At 41.0% G+C, this 20,782-nt stretch overlaps 1 protein-coding gene and 12 non-coding genes across 14 annotated transcripts in view; all 13 read left to right on the plus strand.

Annotated features, from left to right (window-relative positions):
- Positions 1-20,782, plus strand: part of itpr3 (inositol 1,4,5-trisphosphate receptor, type 3) — a 91,961-nt gene that overhangs the window by 28,122 nt on the left and 43,057 nt on the right. For both annotated transcript variants that reach the window (XM_030055315.1, XM_030055316.1), the window contains exons 8-20: positions 972-1,118; positions 1,219-1,314; positions 1,857-1,901; positions 2,869-3,011; positions 3,649-3,748; positions 3,849-4,009; positions 4,373-4,514; positions 4,782-4,943; positions 5,320-5,492; positions 5,709-5,828; positions 6,493-6,574; positions 19,304-19,419; positions 20,270-20,521. In XM_030055315.1, the coding sequence (XP_029911175.1) occupies positions 972-1,118; positions 1,219-1,314; positions 1,857-1,901; positions 2,869-3,011; positions 3,649-3,748; positions 3,849-4,009; positions 4,373-4,514; positions 4,782-4,943; positions 5,320-5,492; positions 5,709-5,828; positions 6,493-6,574; positions 19,304-19,419; positions 20,270-20,521 (1,739 nt within the window). The remainder of the gene's footprint in view (positions 1-971; positions 1,119-1,218; positions 1,315-1,856; positions 1,902-2,868; positions 3,012-3,648; positions 3,749-3,848; positions 4,010-4,372; positions 4,515-4,781; positions 4,944-5,319; positions 5,493-5,708; positions 5,829-6,492; positions 6,575-19,303; positions 19,420-20,269; positions 20,522-20,782) is intronic.
- On the plus strand, positions 6,767-6,839 carry trnak-uuu (transfer RNA lysine (anticodon UUU)). The gene has a single exon. It is a non-coding gene; the product is annotated as a tRNA-Lys (tRNA).
- On the plus strand, positions 7,533-7,605 carry trnak-uuu (transfer RNA lysine (anticodon UUU)). The gene has a single exon. It is a non-coding gene; the product is annotated as a tRNA-Lys (tRNA).
- On the plus strand, positions 8,344-8,416 carry trnak-uuu (transfer RNA lysine (anticodon UUU)). Its single transcript has one exon. It is a non-coding gene; the product is annotated as a tRNA-Lys (tRNA).
- On the plus strand, positions 9,542-9,614 carry trnak-uuu (transfer RNA lysine (anticodon UUU)). Its single transcript has one exon. It is a non-coding gene; the product is annotated as a tRNA-Lys (tRNA).
- On the plus strand, positions 10,207-10,279 carry trnak-uuu (transfer RNA lysine (anticodon UUU)). The gene has a single exon. It is a non-coding gene; the product is annotated as a tRNA-Lys (tRNA).
- Positions 11,030-11,102, plus strand: trnak-uuu (transfer RNA lysine (anticodon UUU)). Its single transcript has one exon. It is a non-coding gene; the product is annotated as a tRNA-Lys (tRNA).
- On the plus strand, positions 12,859-12,931 carry trnak-uuu (transfer RNA lysine (anticodon UUU)). The gene has a single exon. It is a non-coding gene; the product is annotated as a tRNA-Lys (tRNA).
- On the plus strand, positions 13,521-13,593 carry trnak-uuu (transfer RNA lysine (anticodon UUU)). Its single transcript has one exon. It is a non-coding gene; the product is annotated as a tRNA-Lys (tRNA).
- trnak-uuu (transfer RNA lysine (anticodon UUU)) lies at positions 14,344-14,416 on the plus strand. Its single transcript has one exon. It is a non-coding gene; the product is annotated as a tRNA-Lys (tRNA).
- On the plus strand, positions 16,183-16,255 carry trnak-uuu (transfer RNA lysine (anticodon UUU)). The gene has a single exon. It is a non-coding gene; the product is annotated as a tRNA-Lys (tRNA).
- trnak-uuu (transfer RNA lysine (anticodon UUU)) lies at positions 16,951-17,023 on the plus strand. The gene has a single exon. It is a non-coding gene; the product is annotated as a tRNA-Lys (tRNA).
- On the plus strand, positions 18,212-18,284 carry trnak-uuu (transfer RNA lysine (anticodon UUU)). The gene has a single exon. It is a non-coding gene; the product is annotated as a tRNA-Lys (tRNA).

Below are 20,782 nucleotides of genomic sequence, written 5' to 3' on the forward strand. Positions count from 1 at the left end.
TTTCCTTTAACCTATTAAAGGTGAATTTGATCATTTTGAAGACTGGGATGCAGCGGAAGAAAATCTCCGTCCTTCAAATGCCACTATGATGGACATGCCAGTATCTCTATCAAATGTCACGATCAACGGCAACGTTGCATTTAATTTTAAATAGTTTGTCGCCTGTCTTTCGGTCTTGCTTACCTAACTTACTTACTTGCTTGATACACATTTAAAGATCAGAGTGAATGGTGGATAATATTTCTTGCAATAAAAACGATTTAGGAAACTATCTGTGGACAAAATTTCGCATCCGGTAAGAGGTGCACTTGCCCTCTGAAATGATACTTTGTATCACGTAACATAACGTTAAGCAATCATCTCACTTCCCTCCACTGATTTGGCCTAATATAACAGCTGCGGCCGGCCGAGCTGCAGGTTCTGTGACCAGAGCCGGTTACCTTGGCAACGCGTCACAACGAGAGATATTAAATAGTCCACTCAGCCGCTTCTTGTGAAAAATGTACGATTTTAACGGTAAAAACAACATTAACATATTAATAAGTGATTTAATATTTCTTTCTTTCTTAAGTGACCATGGTATAAGCAGGATAATGCCCTTCGAGGTGTCCGTTATCAGAAATGAATGGACGACGCAGGCGTGAACCATCCGATGTGAAGCGGCCATTATCCCTTACATATAGTACAACAGGCCTGGATCAGAAATTGATTCAATCAAATTTATGTTGTAAACTGAAAAAAAAACAAAAAAACACTGTTAACACACTGGAAATCATGAGTCCACTCACTGACGGGCAGATTATGGACCAATCAGAGGTTAGGGTTGTTTTCTTCTCACTGAATCAGTGCAGTGTGTGTAGTGTGACTGTGTAGGGTGATGATGCCACTCTGGGACTGATAGGGTGATGATGTCACTACAGACTACAAATCAAACTCCCCCTCTCACCCCTCCCACCCCCCACCCCCCGCAGGGCGACGTGGTGCGTTTGTTCCACGCCGAGCAGGAGAAGTTCCTGACCTGCGACGAGTACAAGAGCAGAATCCACGTTTTCCTCCGAACGACGCTCAGACAGTCTGCGACCTCGGCCACCAGCTCCAACGCCCTGTGGGAGGTCGAGGTACACACACACACACACACACACACACATACAGAGAAAACACACACACAAGAGGTAGTGAACATGTGATGAGATCTCTGTGTGCTGATTGGCCCGTCAGGTTGTCCATCACGACCCGTGTCGAGGGGGGGCGGGCCACTGGAACAGCCTCTACCGCTTCAAACACCTGGCTACTGGCAACTACCTGGCTGCTGAGGTAACCATGGCAACATGGGAGGGACGGAAGGATGGATGGATGGATGAGTGAATTAATAACTCACAACTTAGTCACAACAATCTTGATAATGTACCCATGGCAACACAGGGTGGGTGGATTAAAGAATGAATGAAGGAATGAGTGAATGAAACAAACACCTGGCTACAGAGGTAACCATGGCAACATGTGCTGGATGGATGGATGGATGAAAGAAAGAATGAATGAATTAATGTGGGAATTGAGGAAAGAGCTGGTTGTTGGCATCCTCCTTTATAATGTCATAGCCATGGCAACAGTGGATGGATGGATTAAAAAATGAATGAATGAAACATCTAGGAACTGGAAACTTTTGTTGCGATTGAGGTAACTATGGCAACACTGAAAAATCTGATTCATGGATGTCAAAGATCTTGACAGAACGATGATTTGCGAATCACTTCAAGATTTTAAAACCCTTCATTTTTAGTCGATTCTACCAGCTGATGTTGTTGTTGTTGTTGTTGTTGTTGTTGTTGATGTTGTTGTTGTTGATGTTGTTGTAGGAGAACCCGGGCTATAAGGGGGACAGCCCTGAGCTGTCGTCCTCGGTGAGTCCAACACTTACAGTTTTACTCACAACACACAGCACCAGCTGCTCTGTGCTGTTCTCACTGTCCACATTTTATTTACTTTTGACATTTAGCTGTTACTGCCTGATATGATTATGAAAATTGAATCACACTGGTTTGTACAGAAGGTCTATTTAAAGAGCCGAGGTCAGCTGGACTGTTGGTAGGTTCTTGAAGACGTTCCACTTCTCGTCCAGGAAGCTTCTTCACCTCTGACCGGCTGGTGGGACGTCCCAGCTGTTCAACCTGTGGAGACGTTCTCCAGGTGGTCGGCTCCTCACTGCTCCTCCCTGTTGTGACCATCGTTAGTGTTGTCAGGGTGAATGGTTGAACTTCCTGTGGAGGGCTGACAGACCTCCTCCTCTGCCGAGAGATGGTTTCTCTGTCTGGACATAGATCGCTTCCATCACTCCTCTTTCAAACCATCTGTCCTCCCTCTGCAAGATGTGAACATTTTGGTCCTGCAAGGAGTGGCCCCTTTTCTTTCAGGTGGTAGAGGATCTAGTGCATGCAGTCCAGTGGCATCAACAACCTGGAGAATGCGCCCTTACAGGATAAACAGCTGGGACTCCCCTGCAGTCTGTCAGCATGAAAAAAGTTTCATCACAAGCAGATCTGCTCTGTGCTTGAAGCTTCTAGTTGCAGCTCACATCTCTGCTCTGCTTCTGCCATGAGTTCCTGGTGCAAAAGCAGAATTTGTGCAAGGCAGATATCAGATTTCAGGTGGATCATGTCTGACCGCCGCCTAACAAAAGTCATTCGGCATCGTCCTGACATTACCTATGTGACCACAGTGATTTTACATACATTTAGCTGATGGTTTTATCAATAGTGATTTGTAACCACCTCCCACGTCATCAACAACATGGAGCTCCATCAAACATCAAGTGCCTTGTCCCACAGTAGTTTTTCCTCTGGCTGACCCTGACCTCTTTGACCTGTGTAGATTGACGGTAGTCGTAGCAACAAGCGTAGCCACGGTGAGAGGGTCAAGTACAAGCTGGTGGCAGTGCCTCACGGGAACGACATCGCCTCGCTGTTTGAGCTCGACCCGACCACCCTGCAGAAGACCGACTCGTTCGTGCCACGGTGAGAACATACAGCACCATGCAGTACTGTTAACACGGCCTGATGAACACCAAAAACTACCACACAGAGCCCCAAAGTACCGCAAAGCACATCACAAAGACCTACAACACGCCCGACAGAACCATAAGGCATGTTGCAAAGTTCCACAAAATACCACAACACACCATGAAGACTTAGATATGCATTAAAGTACCACAGCAAACTATAAAGAACTGCAAAATACCACAAAAAATCCTACTTGAGCTTTACAGTACTACTGAAGTGACCGCAGACAATCACAAATCACGATAAAGAACCACAAAGAACTCCACAGAATCACAGACTCAGGGAACTCAAGTAACCTGGTTGCATGAAAACAGACCGGGTCTTTAACCAGCTTTAGCCAACGAGGCTAACTTCATAGCTAACAAGCCTGTGTTTTTGACAACCAACCATCAAACAAAGACTTTGGGGACTAATTAGCTTTATTTTTGACATTTTTAGCTCATTGAGGTACAATATCTGTTAATATTGAAAATATTTTGTGCTTTTTGTTAGAACATATTTAGTTATTATTTTTGAAGACATAAAGTGTAGTACACCACGACTCGTCTTAAACAGAGTTGATGTAACTGGCTTCTGGCCGTCTGTTCTGCAGGAACTCGTACGTTCGCCTCAGACATCTGTGCACCAACACCTGGATCCAGAGCACCAACGTCCCCATCGACATCGAGGAGGAGAGACCCATCAGACTCATGGTCAGTCGGTGTCCCTGTGTGTGAACCTGCAGTCTGTCCGACGTGGACATCAGCTGATCCGTGCATGTGTGTGTGTGTGTGTGTGTGTGTCCTCCTGCAGTTGGGAACGTGTGCCACTAAAGAGGACAAGGAGGCCTTCGCCATCGTCTCCGTTCCCGTGATGGAGATCCGAGATCTGGACTTCGCCAACGACGCCAGCGCCATGCTGAGCACCGTGGTCGACCAGTTCAACCAGGGCTTCATCAGCCAGAACGACCGCCGGTACGACCGCGCGCGTGTGTGTGTGTGTGTCCATGTGTGTGTGTGTGTAGAAATGTCTCCCTGTTAAATGACTTAAAGAACTTTCCGTTGCTTTTGTGGGTTGTATGGACCCACCAAACAACTGTCATGTAAAATGATTGAATAGAGATGACTAAGATGACTTTTATTGTTGTTTAGTTGCTACTTAACATGCTTTAATTTGCTTTTTATCTAGATTGATATATACACAACACATATCATGCACATTATATTCTTTCTGCCTGAGGTTTTCATGGTAGCTGCAAGAACCGGAAGCTTTCTATGTTATTAAATCAGATTATATTTTGTTTTACGGGTAACAGAAAGTATTCTTTCGTTTGCCAGGTTTGCCATTAAGCTGCTGGAGGATCTGGTTTTCTTCGTGGCCGACGTCACCAACAGCGGCCAGCCGGTGCTGGACGTGGGCATGACCAAGGCCAACAGAGAGAGACAGAAACTCATGAGAGAGCAGAACATTCTCAAACAGGTGTGATCCAGCAAACACACCAAGCCCAAAAAATCCTTACCTCTAAGAATGACCTCTAAAGTCTTCTTCAAAGTATCGTCCAGAATGTAAAACCCAGCAAATAGACCAAGCCTGAGACTTTGGCCTCATAGCCTGAGACCAACAAACGGGACATGGAAATACCTGGAAATACCCTGAGCCCTAACATAAACCTCAGACCTATTTGTACTTGACTGTAATCGCTGATCTGTGTGTGTGTGTGTGTGTGTGTGTGTGTGCTGCCCTCAGATCTTCGGCATCCTGAAGGCCCCGTTTAAAGACAAGGGTCCGGAGGGGCCCCTGCTGCGTCTGGAGGAGCTGGCCGACCAGAAGAACGCTCCGTACCAGTACATGCTCCGCCTCTGCTACCGCGTCCTGCGCCACTCGCAGGAGGACTACCGCAAGAACCAGGTGAGGAAGAGGAGCGGCACCGCCAAGACCAATACAGTAGAGAGGCTGATGATGAGGAGGATGAAGGTGGTAGTGATGGTGATGATAGTGACACTGATGATGATGATGATGATGATGATGATGATGATTAGGATGGTGGCAATGACGAAGAAGGTGATAATAGTGATGATGATGATGACACTGATGATGATTAGGATGCCAGCGATGATGATGATGATGATGAAGACGATGATTCAATCTGAAAGATTATTGACAAAATGTCAAAATATAAAGGAAAATGATCAATTCTCTCGGTCTGCCCCCCCGCCACCCACCCACACACACACACTCACCCACACACACACACACACACCCACACACACACACACACACACAGGAGCACATAGCGAAGCAGTTTGGCGTGATGCAGAGTCAGATCGGCTACGACATCCTGGCCGAGGACACCATCACCGCTCTGCTGCACAACAACCGCAAACTGCTGGAGAAACACATCACCAAGACCGAGGTGGAGACCTTCGTCAGCCTCGTCCGCAAGAACCGAGAGCCCAGGTGAGCAGGGAGGAGGAGGAGGGAGGGAGAGAGGGAGGGGAGGAAGAGGAGGAGAAGGAGGCAGGGACTGAGTTTTATAAACTGAAGGAGCAGAAGTGACAAAACAAAACTACACAAGTGCAGCCTGTCATCACTTCTGCACTGGTGTGGGACTTGCTGTTGCTGGTTTCTTATGTATTTGTGTGTGTGTGTGTGTGTGTGTGTGTGTCCCTGCAGGTTCCTGGACTACCTGTCAGATCTGTGTGTATCCAACAATGTGGCGATCCCCGTCACACAGGAGCTGATCTGTAAATGTGTCCTCGAGCCCAAAAACCAGGACATCCTCATCAAAACAGAGTGAGAGACAGACAGACAGACAGACAGACAGGCAGGCAGACAGACAGGCAGACAGGCAGACATACAGACAGACAGATAGATAGGTATTGTATGTTGTTTTTTTTTGTTTTTTTTTTCAGATTAAGCCGAAACAGCGTTAGCTTTGTTAGCATTCCCTGCTGAAATCACTGGGTTCCAGTAGCTGCAAGCTAATTCATTAGAGTCCTGCTGCTTGAGCCCTTCCTCTACCCAAAGTCTGCCTTAAAACAGAATATCATCCAATATTATTTATGCAGGTTCTTCAGAGAGGCATTAAAAACATTAAGGCACAGCTCAGTTATTCATTGAAACTTTGAAAATATTTTGAGAAAAAAAGATTAAAATGATAGATTTACTTGAAAAAACTCAGATAGTCTCTCAGATTACAGTGGTAACGCACAAATTTATGAGGAAAAATGAAAAAAAATTAAAATTCTGAGATTATAAAGTCACAAATTTGCAACAATTCTTCTGTTTTTCACGTTATAATCTCAGAATTTTATGAAATCTCATAGGTTTTTTCTCATAAATCTGTGAGTTTTGTCTTGTAGTTTTAGCACTTTAATGACTTTAATTTTCAGTACAGCAGATATCTGCTCCTACATCATAACATGTCAGCTCTCTTATTGTTTTTCCGTCCCGGCAGGCGTCGCGTCCCCAGAGACACGCACCCCGTCGCCGCTCAGGGAGAATACCTGGGCCTGGACGACTACGGCGAGGAGGACGAGGTACACACACCTGGACATGAAACACAGCAAACACACACCTGAGAGCACGGCAGCGCTTACATGTACCAACTGATGACATACGTTAGACGTTATACAGTTAAATAAGGTTTGATACAGCTCAGTTAACTCCTGATTGACTGAACAGTCGAATATTTCAGCAGCAGGGGGCGTGTGGTCGCCTCCTCCTGCAGAGCCTGGATAGCTCAGTCGGTAGAGCATCAGACTTTTAATCTGAGGGTCCAGGGTTCAAGTCCCTGTTCAGGCGACGAACTTTAACCCTTTCCCCTCAGGGATCAGGGAACTTTCTCAAGACGCAGACAGAGAATCCAGTGTCCCAGTTCAACACACACATTTTCAGTTTCTCATAATGTCAAAAATTTACAGGGTTTTTTTTTTGTCATGAAGAGTTTTTCTTATAAATTTTCCACTTCAATTTCAGAGAATATCCAAGATTTTTCTCTCCTGGATTTGTGACTTTGTAATCTCAGAATTTTAGAGGTTTTTTCTCATGAATGTGTTTTCTCATAAATTTATGACTTTAGAATCTCAAAATTTTCAAGATGTTTTTCTTGTAAATTTGTGTCTTTATAATCTCTGAAGATTTCTCAGAGATTTTTTTAAATAATAAATTTGAGTGAGTTTTTCTCATGAATTTACAACTTTAATCTCAGAAATTTTGAGTTTTTACTCAGAAATTTGTGACTATATATTCAAAGAATTTTCATGTTTTTTTCTCCTATATTTACCACTTAAATCTCAGAGATAGTTTCTCTTAAATTTGCGACTTTCATGTGATGAATTGTCCTCTAAAGTCATATTTTTCACAGCTAGTTGTTGTTATGTCATAAGTTTTCACTGATGAAAACCAGTAATCCTGGTGGCTGTGAATTTCAGGATTAACGCTGACAGACACTGTTTTGGGCTGAGCGGATTATCATCAGATTTTTGGCCCTGCAGAGCCTGGATAGCTCAGTCGGTAGAGCGTCAGACTTTTAATCTGAGGGTCCCGGGTTCAAGTCCCTGTTCAGGCGACGAACTTTAACCCTTTCCCCTCAGAGATCAAGGAACATTCTCAAGACACAGACAGAGAGACAGCTATGGGATTAAGGAATGAAATCATTTTACCTTTCTATGCTAAAATAATCCAGTGTCCCAGTTCAACAAACTCACAATTTCTCATAATCTCAGAATTTTACAGGGTGTTTTTTGTCATAAAGATTTTTTCTTATAAATTTTCCACTTCAATTTCAGAGAATATCCAATATTTTTCTCTCCTGGATTTGTGATTTTGTAATCTCAGAATTTTAGAGGTTTTTTTTTTCTCGTGAATGTGTTTTCTCATAAATTTATGACTTTAGAATCTCAAAATGTTAAAGATTTTTTTTCTTGTCTTCTTTGATAATCTCTGAAGATTTCTCAGAGATTTTTTTAAATCATAAATTTGAGTGAGTTTTTCTCATGAATTTACAACTTTAACCTCAGATATTTTGAGTTTTTACTCAGAAATTTGTGACTTTATATTCAAAGAATTTTCATGTTTTGTCCTCCTATATTTACCACTTAAATCTCAGAGATAGTTTCTCTTAAATTTGCGACTTTCATGTGAAAACTTGTCCTCTAAAGTCATATTTTTCACAGCTAGTTGTTGTTATGTCATAAATTTTCACTGATGAAAACCAGTAATCCTGGTGGCTGTGAATTTCAGGATTAACACTGACAGAAACTGTTTTGGGCCGAGCGGATTATCATCAGATTTTTTGTCCTGCAGAGCCTGGATAGCTCAGTCGGTAGAGCATCAGACTTTTAATCTGAGGGTCCCGGGTTCAAGTCCCTGTTCAGGCGACAAACTTTAACCCTTTCCCCTCAGGGATCAGGGAAATCATCTCATCTTTCTATGCTAAAATAATCCAGTGTCCCAGTTCAACAAAAGGCCCGTTTCCACCGCCGGAACTTCGGGGTAATTTTACGGGGCCGTGGCCGTTGTCGTGTCTCCACCGCCGGAACCACCCTGAAGGAGAGAGTTCAGGAACCTTTACAGGGGCTAAAAAACGGCCCTGCCTCGGGGTAGGGACTCTGGGCGGCCCTGAAAAAACTCCTGGGTTTACTCACGGCGTGATGTGATGTCAACAGAAAGCAGGCGTCCCTAGCAACACGGCCAACTCTACCAAGTTAACGCTAACGTGCTAGCTAACGCTAAAAACACACTTTTAGCAGGCATTTTTAGGGGCACTAACGTTAGCTTTAGCGCACGTTAGCTAACGCTAACAACAGGCTTTTTAACAACACACATTTTGATGCCCCGGTCATGGTCGTGCAGCCGCCCGGTAACTTTACAGGAACCTTCCTCCTCCTCGGCCTCTCAGTGGAGACACGGCAGGTGAGAGGGCCGAGCCAGAGGACGTTCCTGTAGCAGCCCCTGACCCCCAAATACTACCAGGAACATTCTGGTAGAAACGGGCCTAAACAAACTCCCAATTTCTCAAAATCTCAGAATTTTACAGGGTATTTCTTTTTTTTTTGTCATTAAGAGTTTTTCTTATGAATTTTCCACTTAAATTTCAGAGAATATCCAAGATTTTTTTCTCCTAGATTTGTGTTTTTGTAATCTCAGAATTTTAGAGTTTTTTTTTTCTCATAAATGTGTTTTCTCATAAATTCATGACTTTAGAATCACAAAAAGTTAAAGATTTTTTTTCTTGTAAATTTGTGGCTTTTATAATATGAAGATTTCTCAGAGTTTTTTTTTTTTTTTTACCACTTAAATCTCAGAGATAGTTTCTATTAAATTTGCGACTTTCATGTGATAACTTGTCCTCTAAAGTAATATTTTTCACAGCTAGTTGTTGTTATGTCATAAGTTTTCACTGATGAAAACCAGTAATCCTGGTGTTTGTGAATTTCAGGATTAAAGCTGACAGACACTGTTTTGGGCCGAGCGGATTATCATCAGATTTTTTGTCCTGCAGAGCCTGGATAGCTCAGTCGGTAGAGCATCAGACTTTTAATCTGAGGGTCCCGGGTTCAAGTCCCTGTTCAGGTGTCAAACTTTAATCCTTTCCCCTCAGGGATCAGGGAACTTTCTCCAGACGCAGACAGAGAATCCAGTGTCCCAGTTCAACAAACAAATTTGCAATTTCTCATAATGTCAAAAATTTACAGGGTGTTTTTTTTGTCATGAAAAGTTTTTCTTATAAATTTTCGACTTCAATTTCAGAGAATATCCAAGATTTTTCTCTCCTGGATTTGTGTTTTTGTAATCTCAGAATTTTAGAGTTTTTTTTCTCATAAATGTGTTTTCTCATAAATTCATGACTTTAGAATCACAAAAAGTTAAAGATTTTTTTTCTTGTAAATTTGTGGCTTTTATAATATGAAGATTTCTCAGAGTTTTTTTTTTTTTTTTTTTTTTTTTTTTTTACCACTTAAATCTCAGAGATAGTTTCTATTAAATTTGCGACTTTCATGTGATAACTTGTCCTCTAAAGTCATATTTTTTCACAGCTAGTTGTTGTTATGTCATAAGTTTTCACTGATGAAAACCAGTAATCCTGGTGGCTGTGAATTTCAGGATTAACGCTGACAGACACTGTTTTAGGCCGAGCGGATTATCATCAGATTTTTAGTCCTGCAGAGCCTGGATAGCTCAGTCGGTAGAGCATCAGACTTTTAATCTGAGGGTCCCGGGTTCAAGTCCCTGTTCAGGCGACGAACTTTAACCCTTTCCCCTCAGAGATCAAGGAACTTTCTCAAGACGCAGACAGAGAGACAGCTATGTGATTAAGGAATGAAATCATTTTACCTTTCTATGCTAAAATAATCCAGTGTCCCAGTTCAACAAACAAACTCACAATTTCTCATAATCTCAGAATTTTACAGGGTGTTTTTTGTCATAAAGATTTTTTCTTATAAATTTTCCACTTCAATTTCAGAGAATATCCAATATTTTTCTCTCCTGGATTTGTGATTTTGTAATCTCAGAATTTTAGAGTTTTTTTTTTTTTCTCATGAATGTGTTTTCTCATAAATTTATGACTTTAGAACCTCAAAATTTTCAAGATGTTTTTCTTGTAAATTTGTGTCTTTATAATCTCTGAAGATTTCTCAGAGATTTTTTTAAATCATAAATTTGAGTGAGTTTTTCTCATGAATTTACAACTTTAATCTCAGAAATTTTGAGTTTTTACTCAGAAATTTGTGACTATATATTCAAAGAATTTTCATGTTTTGTCCTCCTATATTTACCACTTAAATCTCAGAGATAGTTTCTCTTAAATTTGTGACTTTCATGTGATAACTTGTCCTCTAAAGTCATATTTTTTCACAGCTAGTTGTTGTTATGTCGTAAGTTTTCACTGATGAAAACCAGTAATCCTGGTGGCTGTGAATTTCAGGATTAACACTGACAGACACTGTTTTAGGCCGAGCGGATTATCATCAGATTTTTGGCCCTGCAGAGCCTGGATAGCTCAGTCGGTAGAGCATCAGACTTTTAATCTGAGGGTCCCGGGTTCAAGTCCCTGTTCAGGCGACAAACTTTAACCCTTTCCCCTCAGAGATCAGGGAACTTTCTCCAGACGCAGACAGAGAGACAGTAGCTGGGTTTCCATCCACCTATATTTATTCGCATTTTCAGAAATTGCGAAAAAAAACTTGGATGGAAACGCCAGAAATTCGAAAAAACGGCCGAAAATTCGCAAAAAAGTTTTTACGCTTGGAGGGGGTGGATTTCTCAGCGTATCGATAAAAGAAAATGCGACTTTTTGCTGTGGAAACAGGTTTTGCGAATAAACGATGACTGGACCGGATACCACGTCACACTTCTACACTACAGTCTTATTATTAGTTATTGTTACTATTATTATGAGTCTCTTATTCCTTATTTAGGATGGTTCGGTACGAAGTTAGCGCTGCCAAAATAGTAAGCAGACTTCTTCCAAGAGCCGACAAGTTCAGCAGGAATCTGTCCCTGATCAGCTGTTGAGTGTCAGCTGTGTTTGTTGTTGTTCAGTTGACACACAGACGCTATCTTATAGCGTCATCTCACGGCGCACTCTCTTCTCAATAATCGCAAAACAAAACTAATGGAAAAAGGCATAAATTCGCATTTTCTTTTGCGCATTTTGACAAAATTCGCTAAAAAATTTCGATATATTTGGATGGAAACCCAGCTAGTGATGGGATTAAGGAATGAAATCATCTCATCTTTCTATGCTAAAATAATCCAGTGTCCCAGTTCAACAAAAGGCCCGTTTCCACCGCCGGAACTTCGGGGTAATTTTACGGGGCCGTGGCCGTTGTCGTGTCTCCACCGCCGGAACCACCCTGAAGGAGAGAGTTCAGGAACCTTTACAGGGGCTAAAAAACGGCCCTGCCTTGGGGTAGGGACTCTGGGCGGCCCTGAAAAAACTCCAGGGTTTACTCACAGCGTGATGTGATGTCAACAGAAAGCAGGCGTCCCTAGCAACACGGCCAACTCTACCAAGTTAACGCTAACGTGCTAGCTAACGCTAAAAACACACTTTTAGCAGGCATTTTTAGGGGCACTAACGTTAGCTTTAGCGCACGTTAGCTAACGCTAACAACAGGCTTTTTAACAGCACACATTTTGATGCCCCGGTCATGGTCGTGCAGCCGCCCGGTAACTTTACAGGAACCTTCCTCCTCCTCGGCCTCTCAGTGGAGACACGGCAGGTGAGAGGGCCGAGCCAGAGGACGTTCCTGTAGCAGCCCCTGACCCCCAAATACTACCAGGAACATTCTGGTAGAAACGGGCCTAAACAAACTCCCAATTTCTCAAAATCTCAGAATTTTACAGGGTATTTCTTTTTTTTTTTTTTGTCATAAAGAGTTTTTCTTATGAATTTTCCACTTAAATTTCAGAGAATATCCAAGATTTTTTTCTCCTAGATTTGTGTTTTTGTAATCTCAGAATTTTAGAGTTTTTTTTTCTCATAAATGTGTTTTCTCATAAATTCATGACTTTAGAATCACAAAAAGTTAAAGATTTTTTTTCTTGTAAATTTGTGGCTTTTATAATATGAAGATTTCTCAGAGTTTTTTTTTTTTTTTTACCACTTAAATCTCAGAGATAGTTTCTATTAAATTTGCGACTTTCATGTGATAACTTGTCCTCTAAAGTAATATTTTTCACAGCTAGTTGTTGTTATGTCATAAGTTTTCACTGATGAAAACCAGTAATCCTGGTGTTTGTGAATTTCAGGATTAAAGCTGACAGACACTGTTTTGGGCCGAGCGGATTATCATCAGATTTTTTGTCCTGCAGAGCCTGGATAGCTCAGTCGGTAGAGCATCAGACTTTTAATCTGAGGGTCCCGGGTTCAAGTCCCTGTTCAGGTGTCAAACTTTAATCCTTTCCCCTCAGGGATCAGGGAACTTTCTCCAGACGCAGACAGAGAATCCAGTGTCCCAGTTCAACAAACAAATTTGCAATTTCTCATAATGTCAAAAATTTACAGGGTGTTTTTTTTGTCATGAAAAGTTTTTCTTATAAATTTTCGACTTCAATTTCAGAGAATATCCAAGATTTTTCTCTCCTGGATTTGTGTTTTTGTAATCTCAGAATTTTAGAGTTTTTTTTCTCATAAATGTGTTTTCTCATAAATTCATGACTTTAGAATCACAAAAAGTTAAAGATTTTTTTTCTTGTAAATTTGTGGCTTTTATAATATGAAGATTTCTCAGAGTTTTTTTTTTTTTTTTTTTTTTTTTTTACCACTTAAATCTCAGAGATAGTTTCTATTAAATTTGCGACTTTCATGTGATAACTTGTCCTCTAAAGTCATATTTTTTCACAGCTAGTTGTTGTTATGTCATAAGTTTTCACTGATGAAAACCAGTAATCCTGGTGGCTGTGAATTTCAGGATTAACGCTGACAGACACTGTTTTAGGCCGAGCGGATTATCATCAGATTTTTAGTCCTGCAGAGCCTGGATAGCTCAGTCGGTAGAGCATCAGACTTTTAATCTGAGGGTCCCGGGTTCAAGTCCCTGTTCAGGCGACAAACTTTAACCCTTTCCCCTCAGAGATCAAGGAACTTTCTCAAGACGCAGACAGAGAGACAGCTATGTGATTAAGGAATGAAATCATTTTACCTTTCTATGCTAAAATAATCCAGTGTCCCAGTTCAACAAACAAACTCACAATTTCTCATAATCTCAGAATTTTACAGGGTGTTTTTTGTCATAAAGATTTTTTCTTATAAATTTTCCACTTCAATTTCAGAGAATATCCAATATTTTTCTCTCCTGGATTTGTGATTTTGTAATCTCAGAATTTTAGAGTTTTTTTTTTTTTCTCATGAATGTGTTTTCTCATAAATTTATGACTTTAGAACCTCAAAATTTTCAAGATGTTTTTCTTGTAAATTTGTGTCTTTATAATCTCTGAAGATTTCTCAGAGATTTTTTTAAATCATAAATTTGAGTGAGTTTTTCTCATGAATTTACAACTTTAATCTCAGAAATTTTGAGTTTTTACTCAGAAATTTGTGACTATATATTCAAAGAATTTTCATGTTTTGTCCTCCTATATTTACCACTTAAATCTCAGAGATAGTTTCTCTTAAATTTGTGACTTTCATGTGATAACTTGTCCTCTAAAGTCATATTTTTTCACAGCTAGTTGTTGTTATGTCGTAAGTTTTCACTGATGAAAACCAGTAATCCTGGTGGCTGTGAATTTCAGGATTAACACTGACAGACACTGTTTTAGGCCGAGCGGATTATCATCAGATTTTTGGCCCTGCAGAGCCTGGATAGCTCAGTCGGTAGAGCATCAGACTTTTAATCTGAGGGTCCCGGGTTCAAGTCCCTGTTCAGGCGACAAACTTTAACCCTTTCCCCTCAGAGATCAGGGAACTTTCTCCAGACGCAGACAGAGAGACAGTAGCTGGGTTTCCATCCACCTATATTTATTCGCATTTTCAGAAATTGCGAAAAAAAACTTGGATGGAAACGCCAGAAATTCGAAAAACGGCCGAAAATTCGCAAAAAAGTTTTTACGCTTGGAGGGGGTGGATTTCTCAGCGTATCGATAAAAGAAAATGCGACTTTTTGCTGTGGAAACAGGTTTTGCGAATAAACGATGACTGGACCGGATACCACGTCACACTTCTACACTACAGTCTTATTATTAGTTATTGTTACTATTATTATGAGTCTCTTATTCCTTATTTAGGATGGTTCGGTACGAAGTTAGCGCTGCCAAAATAGTAAGCAGACTTCTTCCAAGAGCCGACAAGTTCAGCAGGAATCTGTCCCTGATCAGCTGTTGAGTGTCAGCTGTGTTTGTTGTTGTTCAGTTGACACACAGACGCTATCTTATAGCGTCATCTCACGGCGCACTCTCTTCTCAATAATCGCAAAACAAAACTAATGGAAACAGGCATAAATTCGCATTTTCTTTTGCGCATTTTGACAAAATTCGCTAAAAAATTTCGATATATTTGGATGGAAACCCAGCTAGTGATGGGATTAAGGAATGAAATCATCTCATCTTTCTATGCTAAAATAATCCAGTGTCCCAGTTCAACAAAAGGCCCGTTTCCACCGCCGGAACTTCGGGGTAATTTTACGGGGCCGTGGCCGTTGTCGTGTCTCCACCGCCGGAACCACCCTGAAGGAGAGAGTTCAGGAACCTTTACAGGGGCTAAAAAACGGCCCTGCCTTGGGGTAGGGACTCTGGGCGGCCCTGAAAAAACTCCAGGGTTTACTCACAGCGTGATGTGATGTCAACAGAAAGCAGGCGTCCCTAGCAACACGGCCAACTCTACCAAGCTAACGCTAACGTGCTAGCTAACGCTAAAAACACACTATTAGCAGGCATTTTTAGGGGCACTAACGTTAGCTTTAGCGGACTTTAGCTAACGCTAACAACAGGCTTTTTAACAGCACACATTTTGATGCCCCGGTCATGGTCGTGCAGCCGCCCGGTAACTTTACAGGAACCTTCCTCCTCCTCGGCCTCTCAGTGGAGACACGGCAGGTGAGAGGGCCGAGCCAGAGGACGTTCCTGTAGCAGCCCCTGACCCCCAAATACTACCAGGAACATTCTGGTAGAAACGGGCCTAAACAAACTCCCAATTTCTCAAAATCTCAGAATTTTACAGGGTATTTCTTTTTTTTTTTTTGTCATAAAGAGTTTTTCTTATGAATTTTCCACTTAAATTTCAGAGAATATCCAAGATTTTTTTCTCCTAGATTTGTGTTTTTGTAATCTCAGAATTTTAGAGTTTTTTTTCTCATAAATGTGTTTTCTCATAAATTCATGACTTTAGAATCACAAAAAGTTAAAGATTTTTTTTCTTGTAAATTTGTGGCTTTTATAATATGAAGATTTCTCAGAGTTTTTTTTTTTGTTTTTTTTTGTTTTTTTACCACTTAAATCTCAGAGATAGTTTCTCTTAAATTTGCGACTTTCATGTGATAACTTGTCCTCTAAAGTAATATTTTTCACAGCTAGTTGTTGTTATGTTGTAAATTTTCACTGATGAAAACCAGTAATCCTGGTGGCTGTGAATTTCAGGATTAACGCTGACAGACACTGTTTTAGGCCGAGCGGATTATCATCAGATTTTTAGTCCTGCAGAGCCTGGATAGCTCAGTCGGTAGAGCATCAGACTTTTAATCTGAGGGTCCCGGGTTCAAGTCCCTGTTCAGGCGTCAAACTTTAACCCTTTCCCCTCAGGGATCAGGGAACTTTCTCCAGACGCAGACAGAGAATCCAGTGTCCCAGTTCAACAAACAAACTTGCAATTTCTCATAATGTCAAAAATTTACAGGGTTTTTTTTTTGTCATGAAGAGTTTTTCTTATAAATTTTCGACTTCAATTTCAGAGAATATCCAAGATTTTTCTCTCCTGGATTTGTGACTTTGTAATCTCAGAATTTTAGAGTTTTTTTTCTCATGAATGTGTTTTCTCATAAATTTATGACTTTAGAACCTCAAAATTTTCAAGATGTTTTTCTTGTAAATTTGTGTCTTTATAATCTCTGAAGATTTCTCAGAGATTTTTTTAAATAATAAATTTGAGTGAGTTTTTCTCATGAATTTACAACTTTAATCTCAGAAATTTTGAGTTTTTACTCAGAAATTTGTGACTATATATTCAAAGAATTTTCATGTTTTGTCCTCCTATATTTACCACTTAAATCTCAGAGATAGTTTCTCTTAAATTTGCGACTTTCATGTGATAACTTGTCCTCTAAAGTCATATTTTTTCACAGCTAGTTGTTGTTATGTTGTAAGTTTTCACTGATGAAAACCAGTAATCCTGGTGGCTGTGAATTTCAGGATTAACGCTGACAGACACTGTTTTAGGCCGAGCGGATTATCATCAGATTTTTAGTCCTGCAGAGCCTGGATAGCTCAGTCGGTAGAGCATCAGACTTTTAATCTGAGGGTCCCGGGTTCAAGTCCCTGTTCAGGCGACAAACTTTAACCCTTTCCCCTCAGAGCTCAGGGAACTTTCTCCAGACGCAGACAGAGAGACAGTGATGGGATTAAGGAATGAAATCATCTCATCTTTCTATGCTAAAATAATCCAGTGTCCCAGTTCAACAAAAGGCCCGTTTCCACCGCCGGAACTTCGGGGTAATTTTACGGGGCCGTGGCCGTTGTCGTGTCTCCACCGCCGGAACCACCCTGAAGGAGAGAGTTCAGGAACCTTTACAGGGGCTAAAAAACGGCCCTGCCTTGGGGTAGGGACTCTGGGCGGCCCTGAAAAAACTCCTGGGTTTACTCACAGCGTGATGTGATGTCAACAGAAAGCAGGCGTCCCTAGCAACACGGCCAACTCTACCAAGTTAACGCTAACGTGCTAGCTAACGCTAAAAACACACTTTTAGCAGGCATTTTTAGGGGCACTAACGTTAGCTTTAGCGGACGTTAGCTAACGCTAACAACAGGCTTTTTAACAACACACATTTTGATGCCCCGGTCATGGTCGTGCAGCCGCCCGGTAACTTTACAGGAACCTTCCTCCTCCTCGGCCTCTCAGTGGAGACACGGCAGGTGAGAGGGCCGAGCCAGAGGACGTTCCTGTAGCAGCCCCTGACCCCCAAATACTACCAGGAACATTCTGGTGGAAACGGGCCTAAACAAACTCCCAATTTCTCAAAATCTCAGAATTTTACAGGGTATTTCTTTTTTTTTTGTCATTAAGAGTTTTTCTTATAAATTTTCCACTTAAATTTCAGAGAATATCCAAGATTTTTTTCTCCTAGATTTGTGTTTTTGTAATCTCAGAATTTTAGAGTTTTTTTTTTTCTCATAAATGTGTTTTCTCATAAATTCATGACTTTAGAATCACAAAAAGTTAAAGATTTTTTTTCTTGTAAATTTGTGGCTTTTATAATATGAAGATTTCTCAGAGTTTTTTTTTTTGTTTTTTTTTTGTTTTTTTACCACTTAAATCTCAGAGATAGTTTCTATTAAATTTGCGACTTTCATGTGATAACTTGTCCTCTAAAGTAATATTTTTCACAGCTAGTTGTTGTTATGTCATAAGTTTTCACTGATGAAAACCAGTAATCCTGGTGGCTGTGAATTTCAGGATTAACGCTGACAGACACTGTTTTAGGCCGAGCGGATTATCATCAGATTTTTAGTCCTGCAGAGCCTGGATAGCTCAGTCGGTAGAGCATCAGACTTTTAATCTGAGGGTCCAGGGTTCAAGTCCCTGTTCAGGCGTCAAATTTTAACCCTTTCCCCTCAGGGATCAGGGAACTTTCTCAAGACGCAGACAGAGAGACAGCTATGGGATTAAGGAATGAAATCATCTCATCTTTCTATGCTAAAATAATCCAGTGTCCCAGTTCAACAAACAAACTCCCAATTTCTCATAATGTCAGATGTCAATGTTTATTTGTGGCATTGCAAATTAACAGTCATGATTTTTACAAAACTCACTTGTTTTATTTTCTCAAACAAATAGTGCAGAACAAGCTGCAAAATAGCTGAAATGTGCTCAATAAGTACAAATGGTGCAAAAGAATTCAAATGCGCAAGTCAATACAAACAAAAGGTGCAAAGTAGTGAAGGTGAAAACTATCGGAATGTGGTTCTACAGCAGGCAGTGAAGCCGGAGGGGCGAAATGCTGGACTTTATGTAGTTTTATTGTTGCTGTTTTTCGCGGGACCCCGGGAAGAGAAGTGACCACTTTCTGGAAGCTAAAGAAAAAGAACATGCAAACCCTCCAGACTGATAATCCTCAAGTTGCTGTCTGTCTAATCTAATCCAGCCCTGTGTTCCAGATCGCATACTTCTACTTTTTACTTCTAGTATGTGCTGCAGCAGCCCTTAAAAATTACGTAGTGTAGTATGCAATATGCATGCGTGTGCATACTATTGGGACACACTACATACATCCGTAGCGCCACATTTGCGATGTGTGTGTTTTGTTGTTGTCCATATGTGGGCGTGGCTTGTGCACGCAGCTCAGTCAGTGCGACGTAACTTCTGTTGCGCCAAGGATTGTGGGTCAGAATGGCCAGAACAGCATGCTGACATGCATACTGCAAAATCTGACCGGATGTAATAGAACATCCTGGTACTCTTGGCATACTGCATCTGACATACTATGTATTGGGACACACTAATTCTTTTTTTTGCATACTAAATAGTATGGTAGTATGAGTATTGGAATGCAGGATAGTTCTTTGTGACTTCCTGTCTTGCCTCACCTCCGGTGTCGTGTCACTTCCTGTAGGTGTGGCTTGTGTGGATGGACAAGACCAACGAGCGTCAGGAGAAGAGCATCAGGCAGCTCGCCCAGGAGGCGAGGCAGGGCAACGCCCACGACGAGAACGTGCTGACCTACTACAGGTACACACACACACACACACACACACACACTGACAGACAGACACACACACACATACACACACAGACCTTCAACAAAACTCTGTTGTTGCTTCATGCAGCTGCTAAATCAACATGCTAATTAGTCAAAATGCTAACAGGATAAAATGTAAAAAAAAAAAAAAAAAAAAAAAACATGAATTTGGACATGTGTATCATGTTCTTTGTCTTTTTCTGTTTGTGTACCTGTATATTTGCATATTTTTACTTACATTGCTTGTGTTTTTTTTTTTTTTTTGTTACCTGCTGAGGGACTACGGATACAAATTAACATTCTTGCTAACTCTAGCGTGTTAACAATATTTTATATAATGTTCATTAATGTGCTCTAAATAAATTAAATATAAAATGAAATAACAATTAAACAAATTAAAACATCATTAAATGAAGTATTATATATATATATATATATATCGTAGGAATAAAAAATATACTGAGTTGAACAAGTTAATACATAAACATGGTAGAGGATTTGCACAAGGGCATCACTATTGCACTTTTCCACTGCTGCTGCATATTATTATGATGACCATATTACTGCAAAAACCATTACAGCGATTCAGAGTTGGATTATGCTGCACAAAAATAAATAATAACAACAATAATGATAACAATAATTTATGGATTTGTAACTTATTGTTTACTTTTCTAGTATTTTCCCTAGCCTTTTTTTTTTTTTTTTTTTTTACTGTTTTTTCTGTATTCAGTCAGAAAAACATCCAAACGCTCAGGTGTGACAGTAGATGTGCAGGTGGTGAGCGGTGTATTAAATGGAGTTATTAACGTGGTGGCGGTGACTGTGTGGCGCCGGCAGGTACCAGCTGAAGCTGTTTGCGCGGATGTGCCTGGACCGGCAGTACCTGGCCATCGACGAGATCTCCAAGCAGCTGGACGTCGAGCTCATCTTCCTCTGCATGATGGACGAGACGCTGCCCTTCGACCTGCGCGCCTCCTTCTGCCGCCTCATGCTGCACGCGCACGTGGACCGCGACCCGCAGGAGCTGGTCACGCCCGTCAAGTTCGCCCGGCTCTGGACCGAGATCCCCACCGCCATCACCATCAAGGAGTCAGTGCACCTTCCACTTTGCAGCAAAAACACAAAACCCTGCACGTTGTTTAGTTCTGTGATTTGTGTGACTCTGTGTGTGTGATTATTGTCATTGTCGATTTATTTATCATCAGTTATTTCATTAATGGATGAATCGCAGCGTTTAAAGGCAGAATGTGCAGGGTGTGTCGACAACATTCACAGTCGGCCACTCCTCCCTGGCTAAGATTATGGTATTTATCAGGGAAAAAAGATATTTTTCACAGCTAGTTTGTGTTA

The sequence above is a fragment of the Myripristis murdjan genome, chromosome 7 (genome assembly GCF_902150065.1).
Source record: "Myripristis murdjan chromosome 7, fMyrMur1.1, whole genome shotgun sequence".
Taxonomy (NCBI): domain Eukaryota; kingdom Metazoa; phylum Chordata; class Actinopteri; order Holocentriformes; family Holocentridae; genus Myripristis; species Myripristis murdjan.